Here is a 12563-nt window from a genome sequence, read left to right as displayed (position 1 = left end):
GACACAAACAAAACAGCATGGACAAGATGCGCCACACAGTCGGTCACACAGGCATGTTAAGGTGCTGACCCGATCCACAGCCAAATGCAGCCAGCCTCCATTGCAGCAGCAGGGCCCGGCAGGGCCAGTGGGGACAGTAAGGCCTGTGACAGCCATAGAGGGGGGCAGGGGTGTCTCTGCAAGATCCCCTCATGCTAACCTAGTCAGAACTCTGAGGACATGGGGGCTGGGTGGAGGTTGCATTTGCTTTGCATCGGCTTGATGGGAGAGGGGAGAGGTTGAATGGGGGATTGGGAGACTTTCCAGTTCATAAAGTAAATGGTAGTGGCAGCAGAGGGATTTGAGAGTGCTTGTCTTATTTCAACACCATCAAACACAGGCCATCAATGGCAGGGAGGCTGCATCATCCAACCAATAAAACCAAACCAAATACAACTCCTGAGCCATGTCTAAAATAAACAGAATCATCTTACATACAGAATACATTGTGGGAAGTAATACGTGCTTTGCTCTTTGAACATGGAGGTGTGGTTGGTTTTCTTTTCACTTGTCTCCAAAATCAAACAGTGATTGCCTACAATTAAAATAGCATCCCAATTCCTACCAGGAGTATCTGGGATGCCAGTGAGTGAGTACAACAATGGTCAATTAGTTTCTGTGCTGAATGTATCTTGTTACCTCTCTATGCTATGAGGGAGAGCTTCCACAAACAAAGTAAAATCAAGCTTACAGTATTTTTGGATGACCATTATACATCTAAAATACCAATAGTCTAATATATATAATCACTATACTTTTACGATAATTACTTTACAATTGACCTATCCTTCCCTTTCCCTGTATCTATTGAAGTTATTCTAACTAGATATGAGTATGATTATGACATGCTTACAGAAACATCTAGATGAGAATGTCTGACTTTCATATTCTGAATTTGCCTAAGATGAGCACATAATAGGCAGAGTCAGAAAGAAGGCCATGATTTTAAATGTAAGAGAAGGCGTACCTTATTTTACATTTAAAAATGACCAATGTTGGCTAGCTAACCAACTGATTTTTAGTTACCTCCCTCCTTGAGTAGCAAATCTCTTCTGTGTCATGTCTAAGCCTTAACATCTCTGAACCCTGACACTGACCATAACATCTCTACAGGGGGTGAATGGAAATAGTAGATACTAAAGGAAGCCTCAGAGGTTATACTTCAGTACAGAACTCATAGTGGACATACAAAATAGATTTGAACAAGGGGATAAAAACCAAAGCTTAGAGCCTTAGGTTGTTTATGTCCTCCTCAAATGGTATTTATTTTATGTCCCCAGTGAGAAACAATTGATCATTTGAGTTAGTGATTTGTATCTATCCCTGATGCCGCTGACCTTTTACTTAATGAGTAAGAAACAGGTTTTTACTTACGTATGCACTGAATGTGTATTAGATGAAGTCTAGGCTCTATATTTATCATTACCAAAGCCGTTATTGTGATGTCACTGCTACAACAGGCCACCGTAATGGAAAATCAAAATGCTTTGTCACCCACACGGATACAGTTGAAACACTCTGTGAATCGACTGTTTCAACATGTAGTGAGTGGATGGAAAGCAACTGAAAAGAAAATAGTTCTACCCTCCCAGGACAGAATGTAACAATGGACACCTTGACCTTGAGTGGCAGAATTCTTAAGGTGGAACATTTAAAATCTGCTTGGAAAGTGTACCATGATAGTAGTGACCACAATCGTTCGGTTTTCCACAGAAGAGTCAGAAGAGTTGGTGACCTGCTGATCCATAACATATACAAATTTCTCGTATTCATTCCAGTACCCGATCTGAAAGTGACACAAACATCATGGTTATTACAAGAAAGAGCAATGAAAAGACTTTTGTGAGTAGAGCCTCCCAGTGCAGTTGGCAGGCTCTAGCACTGTTAAGAAGAGCCTTGGCCTAGAGGGCTTGGTGGGTGTCTGATGATGTGTGAGATAAAGAGCCTGTGCTGCTGTGTGGTATTTGATGCCGCTCCAGTCTCTACAGATACAGCAGGTAAAAAGAGCATTCAACTCTCTCCTTGTCTCCCTCTCAGCACTGCAGCTCTCTCTCTCATTGCAGCCCCAAAGTCACTGTGCCTTTACATAACCAGGAAGTAATGCCCATGAAAGGCTCACTTGACGGCTATACTAATATCAGCCAAGAAGATGGACTAAGTATGGCTTATCTGGCCTTGAGCAGTTTCAATGCAATAAGGGCTTCTGCTCTTGTATAAACATTGTGCATACATGCAGAAGTGCTGGGACTAAACATGTTGGTCTGTTTCTATATAGGCCTACCTGTATTCAGATTTAACCACTGAGATGTCAGCAGTTCAATTCTATGTGTTTTGTATATGTGTTGCGTTCTGTCCTTTCCTGTCTTGTTCAGCTCACTTCTACAGTATGCCTCTTTTGTCCTGCCGTTCTTCTTCACAGTACTGACACTGTTCTCACTGCAGATTGTCTCACAGTGTGTGTGGACCTGCAGGTCACTGTGCTACACTGGGCTAGGTGATCTGAGCTATGTAGATAGTATAGGGCCACGTCACGTCAGAGTTCAGTATCTGTGGGCTACCATGGTGGCAGCACCCGTGTCGCAGGCCAGTGTGTGTGTGTGTGTGTGTGTGTGTGTGTGTGTGTGTGTGTGTGTGTGTGTGTGTGTGTGTGTGTGTGTGTGTGTGTGTGTGTGTGTGTGTGTACATGTGTGCGGGCAGTGGGGGGGAATTTGTAGGGGGGTATTGGCCAATATATCACTGTTGACAGCTATGGTATGTCCGCTCTCCTGCCTCCTCTGGCCCAGATATATTTGAGCACAAAGAGGGAACAGGCAGGGCCAGGTCAGCCCCCAGTGTCTGGAGCTAAATGAATACAGCAGGAGCTGGTACAGGTGAAAGCTGTTATACTGTTGGCTATCCAATAAAGCTTTCAGCTCTGTACAGCACAGAGCAGGTTGGAAATTACTGGCGCATATAGTGCAACACATGGAGGGAAATTACTTGGACACAAATATATGTAATGGAATCAAATAACTGTGTGATTACATTTGTTGTAAACTGAGTTAGCTTTGACATCAGCTTTGACATCAGCTCAGTTCAGGGGAAGAATGCACTAATATGACAATAAAATCCTTCCACAGAGTTGCTTGACTGTTCAGGGTCCTCTGAACCCTAGGAGAGAAATGTCTATAGTTAAATGTATCATAATCTATCTGTTGAACCACTGTGCTTCTCACTTACCTTTCTGGCCCCTTCTGCTTTCATCTCATACACATCGATGGTGTAGTTGGATCTGCGACCGAACGAGTCAAACTGGATATTCCCTGTCATACCTTGTACTTGGACCTGCCATGCAGTGACACAAGGAACTGTAACAACTTCCATACAAAACCACTCTGCTGGGTTTGCTTTTTGGAGTGAGATAGAATTAACCAAACCAAGCATACAGTATTAAATGATATCACAATTTAGGAACTAGATAAGTAAGGATGTTCAAGACTGTATACTGAAGTGTATTGTACAGACATGGTGATGACATGGGTAGTCCGTCAAAACCCCTCCTACCATTTTGAGTGCTCTCTCTATGTCAATTCCTTGGCTCCAGGGCACAGCTGGATTGGCCAGGCAGTCACCAGCGCTCCCCCTTCGGGACACATCCACTCTCTGCCGCCGCAGGTACCGGAAGGCCTCCACAATCACCAGGATGGCATCATGGGTCAGCGCCGACGTGTACTGAAAGCCAGTCATTCAGGCATCAGTGATACCATGCCTGCTGTACCACAACACACCCCTAACCCTAACCCTAACCCTAACCCACACCCTAACCCACATCGTAACCCTAACCCACACCCTAACACTGACACACTGGATGTTGGATCCAGCATGGTAATCACATGATCTGAAATAGTGTGAGATAGTTGGGGCTTACCCGTAGTCTGGTATAGATGTACAGGGAGACTAAGACGGTAAGCTCTGCCTCAAGGTTTATTTTATACAGCAGTAATTTGCAGCTTGCTGCTGCTTGATATATCAAAGCTGCATGTTGTTGTACTTGCAAACAGAAAGCATGCTTCTCTTCTGAGTGAAGACAGGCTGACAAACAGGCGTTTTAGTATTGTTGGTTGAATGACAAGCGTATGTGACAAAAGCTTTTAGGAACAAGAGGGATTAATAGTTCCTTTTGTCAAGAGTAGTAACAATCTATGTTTCACGTGAGTGAAACTAATCTGTCTTTGATGCTGTTAGAGAGACACAGATGTCTACTGTCGGCAGGGAGAGGGAGAGATGGGCAGAGGAAAGGATCTGTCATGGTGTGAACATACTTTTGTACAATATTGACAGCTGTGCCGTACCTACCTTCAGTGGAGTGTTTTTGGCCTCAGGGAATTCCCTCTCATCCAAGCGTTCCCAGCGCTGGAGGAACTGCTGGACGATGGGATTCTCCGGGTTGATGATCTGGAATCCTGTTATGTTGGCTCCTCCAGCGATGACCTTGTCCAGGCTCATGTTGGAGGTGCCCTGAGACCAGAGATACAAAAGTGGATGTAGACATCACATTGTGGCAGTCTGTCCCAGCAGGGGGAATAGGAGCTTCACCTGAATTGCCGTTGTTGAATTCATCACTACAATATATGAGAGGTAATTCTTATTGTAATGTGTAAGCTATGGTAAGCTACTGTAAGTGATTCCAAATCCAATTTGCACCTAATGTACTCACCAGATTGGCCAGGATGTAGTGGTAGCCTCGGCTGTTCTTCCCCAGGGCCACCACCTGCAAGGAGGGACATGTCACAGTAAGAAAAGGTACTGTATGATGGATGGGACATGTAGTACTGTATGATAACCACCATCAGGATGCATCTACAATATTGAGCAGTTTTGAGGAGATTGTACAGTAGATCAACATTGTGGGTTTCCAGATGAGCTTTCTTTGCACTAATGAGCAAATACTATGCAACTCACCCATCTGTGCTATTTGTTGAGCAGCAGAAACTGCATAGACTTAACTGTCACCTTTCAATTTAACACATATGAATTGGTTTTCTTATATAATATTCCTCTTGAATAATGTCTGGTGTGGGTGGGTGGGTGGTTGTGCATGTGTGCCTGTGTGTGTGTGTGTCTTTCAACTTTCAAACATAGTTAGGGTATGTGTGAGTATGAGGGTATGTGTGGGTGTGTGTGTGTGCCTGCATGCATGTGTGCATGACTGTGTGTCTTTCAACTTTCAAACAGAGTTTGGTTATGTGTGAGTGTGAGGGTATGTGTGTGTGTGTGTGTGTGTGTGTGTGTGTGTGTGTGTGTGTGTGTGTGTGTGTGTGTGTGTGTGTGTGTGTGTGTGTGTGTGTGTGTGCGTGTGCGTGTATGTGTGTATGGAGGTGAGACTTTGTGCTGTGATGACAATACTTGTTCCTTTGCATTAACGTCAGCGTGTAAAATAAGGTCAGGACTCAAGGCCTGCAGAGAAATTTCCCTTTCATAACGCAGCTGCCTGCTCAAATGAAAAGTGCTCTATGCCATTTTCTACTGTGGCTGCCACAGGGCTACATTATAGACTTAATTAGGACCAAACATGTTTCCCAGTCAAGACAAGCAGGCAGGCATGGAGGATGCTAACTGTTGTGTTTATTCTAATGACCAGGCTTACTCATTAAGGCACTCTGACATAGGTTAGTGTATGTCTGAGGTAGGTTAGTGTATGTCTGAGGTAGGTTAGTGTGTGTCTGAGGTAGGTTAGTGTATCTCTGAGGTAGGTTACTGTATCTCTAAGGTAGGTTAGTGTGTGTCTGAGGTAGGTTAGTGTATGTCTGAGGTAGGTTAGTGTGTGTCTGAGGTAGGTTAGTGTGTGTCTGAGGTAGGTTAGTGTATGTCTGAGGTAGGTTAGTGTGTGTCTGAGGTAGGTTAGTTTATCTCTGAGGTAGGTTAGTGTATCTCTGAGGTAGGTTAGTGTGTGTCTGAGGTAGGTTAGTGTATGTCTGAGGTAGGTTAGTGTATGTCTGAGGTAGGTTGGTGTATCTCTGAGGTAGGTTAGTTTATGTCTGAGGTAGGTTAGTTTATCTCTGAGGTAGGTTAGTTTATCTCTGAGGTAGGTTAGTGTGTGTCTGAGGTAGGTTAGTGTATCTCTGAGGTAGGTTAGTTTATCTCTGAGATAGGTTAGTTTATCTCTGAGGTAGGTTAGTGTGTGTCTGAGGTAGGTTAGTGTATCTCTGAGGTAGGTTAGTTTATCTCTGAGGTAGGTTAGTGTATCTCTGAGGTAGGTTAGTTTATCTCTGAGATAGGTTAGTTTATCTCTGAGGTAGGTTAGTGTGTGTCTGAGGTAGGTTAGTGTATCTCTGAGGTAGGTTAGTTTATCTCTGAGGTAGGTTAGTTTATCTCTGAGGTAGGTTAGTGTATCTCTGAGGTAGGTTAGTTTATCTCTGAGGTAGGTTAGTTTATCTCTGAGGTAGGTTAGTGTGTGTCTGAGGTAGGTTAGTGTATCTCTGAGGTAGGTTAGTTTATCTCTGAGGTAGGTTAGTGTGTGTCTGAGGTAGGTTAGTTTATCTCTGAGGTAGGTTAGTTTATCTCTGAGGTAGGTTAGTTTATCTCTGAGGTAGGTTAGTGTGTGTCTGAGGTAGGTTAGTGTATCTCTGAGGTAGGTTACTGTATCTCTCATTCTTCTCCCCCCTCAGAACATGGAGGTGGTTGCATGGAGATACTGAGGGGGTGGATAGGTTGTTTTTCTTCTGTATTTTCAGTGTCTTTTTAGACTGCCTCCCCCGCAGTTTTAACAAGGATGCTCTATGTGTCTGGCACTGAAATTCTTCTATTGAATATCAAACATCCAGTGAGTTATTATTTTGGAAAGTATTTCATACATTGTTATGTATAGATATACCCATGCATTTCAATAAACTGGTGGTAGAGTGTGATTATTGTACCTTTCATAAATGACCCCTACTAGGGAATCAGAGGAAGGACATGCAATAAGACGTTGTGTTGCATTGCTTATTGTATTTCCATCTCCCTCACCTCTCTCAGTGTCACTGTAGGTTGCATGCCTGTGTCTAACAAAGGGACTGTCCGCCTCAGAAGTGTTTTATCACATTAAAGGGCATCCTTTAACAAATTATCATTCATGGCACCCATCTGCACACTGTCTGATCCCTCAGATACCAGTCCTTTCATCCACACCTCTACCCTTCACTATCATCTAGTTAGTCCCGCTTTAATATCTCCTAATTGTCTCTGGAGAGAAAACGTCCTCAATCCTCCAAGGTTACCGCCCAGTCCCCCTCAAATCCTCCTGGCAGTTTTATACACAACACTAAATCCCATTACCCTCCTCGGGTGTGCTGAATGATTTCATTGTGTTTGACATTTTTCTGCCTCCACCACTAACCCCCCGCAGGTCCTGCGCCCAAACTTTCTCTCTGAGAGGATATACAGTAGCAGGAAGGACCTCCGCCTATTGTCTCACTCTGCCAGGTTCCCTGTGTGGAGGAAGGACATGAGTGAGGAACACCTGGAGTGGATGTCATGGACCATTTGAGAGTGGTTCCATTAGATACAGGCTTCTTGTCAGTGGGAAGCCTGTGGAGGATCACATGCAAAACTGCTTGTCCCTAGGCCTGCAGTCAGGCAGGCAGGCAGGCAGGCGGGTAGGCAGGCGGGCAGGCAGGCGCCATGCTCAAGAAGGCATGCATAATCCAAAAGTTCAATTAATAAAGAACAGGGAACAAAAAGCCCTTCATCTAGTATTCATCCATGTGAGAGGGTGCCGCGGCAGACCAAGTGTGACAACACAGCAAGCACTTAATGAAGCTGCAGCGCCTGGGGGCAGTGGGTAATACTCTCCTCTGAAGAGTCACAGAAGAGGCCCTGCCATAAAACACACACCATTCCCTTATATGAGGACCTTTAAAAATCAACACTTCAAGTGTTATTTTTGGCTGAAACTTTGACTGTTTTATTTGTTGACATTAATAGTAACCTCATCTTGCTCTATGATCTACTATGCTCGTTCTCTGTCACAGAGACCTATGATATATCCAATCCAATTAGTCTGTGTGTGTGTGTGTGTGTGTGTGTGTGTGTGTGTGTGTGTGTGTGTGTGTGTGTGTGTGTGTGTGTGTGTGTGTGTGTGTGTGTGTGTGTGTGTGTGTGTGTGTGTGTGTGTGTGTGTGTGTGTGTGTGTGTGTGTGCGTGTGCGTGTGTGTGTGTGTGTGTGAGAGTGTGTGTTTGTTTCTTCCCCTTCCCCATAAAACACCATTGTTCCCTCTAAGCTTGTCACCAAGCTCGGGGACCTGGGTCTAAACACAACTCCAATTCTATCATCAAGTTTGCTGATGACATGTTTGCTTGTGTGCACACACAAGTTGAGGTAATTTAGTGGCTCATACAATTTACCATTCAAAGGAGGACAGTTCCAGTCTAGTGGATATAACAACAGCATACATAGAATGCAAGTGTGCCGTAGCCTACCTAGCCTGTTCTCAGAAAAGAAAGGGTGGACTTCAATACAAAAAAGCATGTGTGCTTAACAAATATTTTTAGGATCCTGGTGCTCTAGTTTCGCTTCCCCATGGGATGATCACTTTCAGCCTGTACCTAAAACAGATGGGGACATTAGTGAGGTCATCCTCATATCAGTTCCAGTTCATCTGCATCTAGTCTGTTATTGCAGGGTCATGTTCGCCTCGTCAGAGGCTTGGTGGCCCCCTTAGTTCATCCCAACCAGTCAGAATGGACAGCCCTCATTAAAACCTCTCTTCTAAGGCATGGAGAAAAAGGAGAACTGTCAAAGTGTCAAGAGACCATATCAACTGCATCCTGTAAGGGAAAGGAGCTACAGTATTGACTGCATTGATTGGCTCCTACATTTTTTATGTCAATTGAATGGAAAAGATAGCCTGGCTGCCATCATGGGCTGGCTCCTCTTCAAAAGCCAGGAGTCCGTATATAGGTGGAATGCATCCCAGTCGTTTGGGCTGAATCTTATGATTTGGGTAAGATACAACTACAACACAAAAACGGAGGGAATATTGTCTTCATGAAACACTCCCTCCCTCTTAAAGTTCCCTTATCAATCATAGTGTTACTGAATGGGGAGCAATTCTGCCCCCCTTCCTTGAGATCCCTTCCCCCGATGTGACAAATGGCTGGGAGCTCTCTGGGATGTACCTGTGATGTCGTCAGTATAGACTTGACAGGATGAATTCTGATTGGTCTCCTTGCAAACAGGTCCTAATTTAAATACTTTGGTCTATAAAACAGAGGTAAAGGCACAGATTCATTCTCTTTTTCTTTCCTTGTGGCCTGGCTTTCTCTCTCTCTCACTCTCTCTCTCTACCTCTCTCTCTTTATCTATCATTTACCATTGAGGGTAGAATGTAATTTTTTGAAGTATTTGCCTAGTAATAATTGTGTAAGTATTATTAAAGCCTCATTCTATTTGACCATTCTTGCACTAAATCAGCACAAACTCAATAATTCTTTGCACATAGTGACAATTACATTACTTGGAGTCAGATTATTAATATTAAATAACAAAATATAGCCAAAATATAGCCACATTTCCTTCAAACCAGCCAAACCTTCACATGGAACTGCCATCCTAAATAGGGGACAGCATGCATGCATGTCATGACCATATAAAGAACAGGTAGACATATTGTCAATGTACCTCTACCATAGTGATTTAAACACCAGAACGACCATCATAAATCACTAAGAGTCTAAGAGTCTCCCTTTATCACCACAATCCTGCAGTGCATATCAATGTTTTAATTCAATTAACCTGAGGTTCCATACTCGCACATTCCGTAACGGTAACCAAAACATTAACATTCAGATCAAGTCCTTGCTGAGAATATTATGCAGTGAGAGAGGCATAACCCAGGCCATCAGTCTGAGAGAAGATTTTCTGTCCTCCTGCCCATTGTGTAAGAATGCTCAGTTATCTTCATCTCCTCGCCTCATAGCCTCCTCCTCCTCCTACTCCTCCTCCTCCTCCTCCTCCTCCTCCTCCTCATCCTTCTCCTAGCATGGCTGTGTAGAGCTGAGCTGAGCTGAGCTAGGCTGTGCTGTGCTGCAGGACCATTAGCCTAAGTATTCCTGGGGGAATCTATTCTAATTAAGCAGGCTGGAGCGGCGTCCCTGTGCAGGGCTGGATCTATACCCCTTCCAACGGATTTGGCTCCCCTTAAAAGCATTCCCACTGTCGGAGCTTTCTCTTTGTTGCTGCCGTATTAGAGCCATTTGTCATCTGACTCCTCCAGAATGGGAACTGACTGGTATTCCTGGGTTTCAAATGCTCCCTTTTCCCATCTGCCTCTACAGCTGTGTTTCTTTGCTAAATTAAAGGGTAAAAGATTCAGCTGGAAAAGGTCATGAATACTGATACTGTACTTATAGTAGCACTGCTTAATGGTAAAGTACTGTACTATGGCTGCTGCTACTACACAGATCAAGAAATCAATATATATGTATGATAAAGCAATGTAATTCACAGGCAGGATTAGATTCCATACACACAACTCTGATTTCACCCCAGAGCAAGATCCAGCCCATCTATTCCTTTCCTGTCTGGGTGTGGAATTCCAGCCCACCAGTGGGCATACAGTATACCAGCTCTCCTACTCCATCACAGCACAGCATAGCACAGCACAGCGAGGCTCTGCCTGGCTCCATTTCCATGAGTCTTCTCTCTCCCCAGCCACTCTCTCTCTTTTTCTCTGTCACTCGCTGTCTCTCCCTCTCTCTCTCTCCCTCTCTAAACTGCTCCTGTGGCCAGGATTACACCCTAGTGTGGCTTTATCATTGATGAGCAGCCTGTGGGAGGGAGGCCTCTCCCAAGGCCCATCCATTCATGCTGTGGCCTATTCTTTACTGAGGGGATGAGCAGGTTGATACCTTTAAGATGGTGAAAGAGCCTGCAGGGGAGGCCAAGCTCCCAGATCCCACAAATCAACACACAGCCTGACACTAAATGACCTCATTGAGAGAAGTGATAACCACTGATTGAGTGTTAAGCGTAACTCTTGAATAGCAAAATATCAGGTTCTTATTGGGAGAAGAGTGTGTTCTGGTGGCTTCGACCCATCCAGCGCTAAATGATCCTGGTTGTGTTCTGGCTCCTGTCTTTGTGTGAGCTCTTCCCTCAGGCTAGGAGGGTAGGGCTATTTATAGTAGGCTGATTGTGTGCCGTTATGGGACGGCATGTCCTACTTACACTGGGTGCTGATATTAAAGCAAGTGTTGATGTGACGACCCACATAATGAATCGTCCTTGAGAGACCCAGACCTGTCGTGCCAGTCTCAAACATCTAGAGAGCGGCGTGTCTGACAGACAGCTGCAGAGATGGCCACTTCACTATTAACACTGGGGTCTGTGGCCGTTAGGAATGCTCAGAGATTACACTTGTAATTGCCTAAAGTTATTCCCATAATGACCACAGCGGTTTTCATTGGACAGCTCTGAATTAATCTGCTGAAATCTGACAGGAATTGCTGGAATTAACACTAAACTTTATTGTCAGAAGCATTAACATATCAGTAGAGGACAGAAAATTGTAGGCTTTTATGATGCCTTATTAAATTATTATATTATTATTATTAAATGCCTCAGGGTCAATAGCAAGTGGCAATGAGCACAAATCTGCTGGAAAGGTCGCAGTAAAACTCTTAAGCCCAATAATAACGAAGGATCAATATACGTACAGTATGAGAGGCCTACACACATACACCTCAACAGAGGACAGAAGGTCAGGTTCCAACCATTATTAATGATGAAAATGACACACACACACACACACACACACACACACACACACACACACACACACACATACACACACACAGACACACACACACACACACACACACACACACACACACACACACACACACACACACACCTGCCTGTGGGCTTGTGACTTTTTGTAAGAGATATAGTACACATTACACATCAGTAAAACATTGTCATTATAAGGAGGCCAACTCCCTGGATCTTGAAAGTCAGTCACATTCCTCTAAGCCCATTGCTCATGCCTCTCCATCTCATTAGTGCACTCTGACATTTTAGAGAAAACACACCACAACATGCCTGACTAAATATGACAAATTGTGGCATTATTTAAATTTAAATTGACAGATTGAATATTATAAAAAGGCCATTGACCAACGTCACTGCTCAAAGGATTCCTCAAACAAATCAATTCAGTTTAAAAATCTCAATGAAGCATTTTATGGGGAAAACTAACTGCAAGAAAGAACATGATGTCAATTAATATAAGTCAACACTAAATGTCATTCCCAGTGTAGCAAGCAAAAAGCTAAATAACTGGGATTAAATTAAATTCTTGATAATAGCATTAACTTAAGTGAACCCATTCAGAGATTCTGCACAACAGACATAAAGAAATACATCTAAATCAACACTAATGGGTGATTCAGTGGCTGATCACCAAGGGAACAGGGATGAGAGCGTACCGTTGTTAATAGTTGTTATTTCTTGATGAAAATGTAACCAAGGATCTAACGGCTCCAACCAGCTTCCATTGAATTTT

At 43.8% G+C, this 12563-nt stretch overlaps 1 protein-coding gene across 2 annotated transcripts in view; it reads right to left on the bottom strand.

Annotated features, from left to right (window-relative positions):
* Positions 1-12563, bottom strand: part of gria3a (glutamate receptor, ionotropic, AMPA 3a) — a gene marked incomplete at both ends in the record, with an annotated part of 54683 nt that overhangs the window by 15416 nt on the left and 26704 nt on the right. For both annotated transcript variants that reach the window (XM_083665153.1, XM_083665154.1), the window contains 5 exons: positions 1715-1825; positions 3259-3363; positions 3583-3750; positions 4375-4536; positions 4736-4789. In XM_083665153.1, coding sequence (XP_083521279.1) covers positions 1715-1825; positions 3259-3363; positions 3583-3750; positions 4375-4536; positions 4736-4789 — 600 coding nt within the window. The remainder of the gene's footprint in view (positions 1-1714; positions 1826-3258; positions 3364-3582; positions 3751-4374; positions 4537-4735; positions 4790-12563) is intronic.

This window comes from Argentina silus, assembly GCF_951799395.1.
Source record: "Argentina silus genome assembly, chromosome: 2".
Lineage (NCBI taxonomy): Eukaryota > Metazoa > Chordata > Actinopteri > Argentiniformes > Argentinidae > Argentina > Argentina silus.
This window is presented reverse-complemented; position numbering and strand designations above follow the sequence as displayed.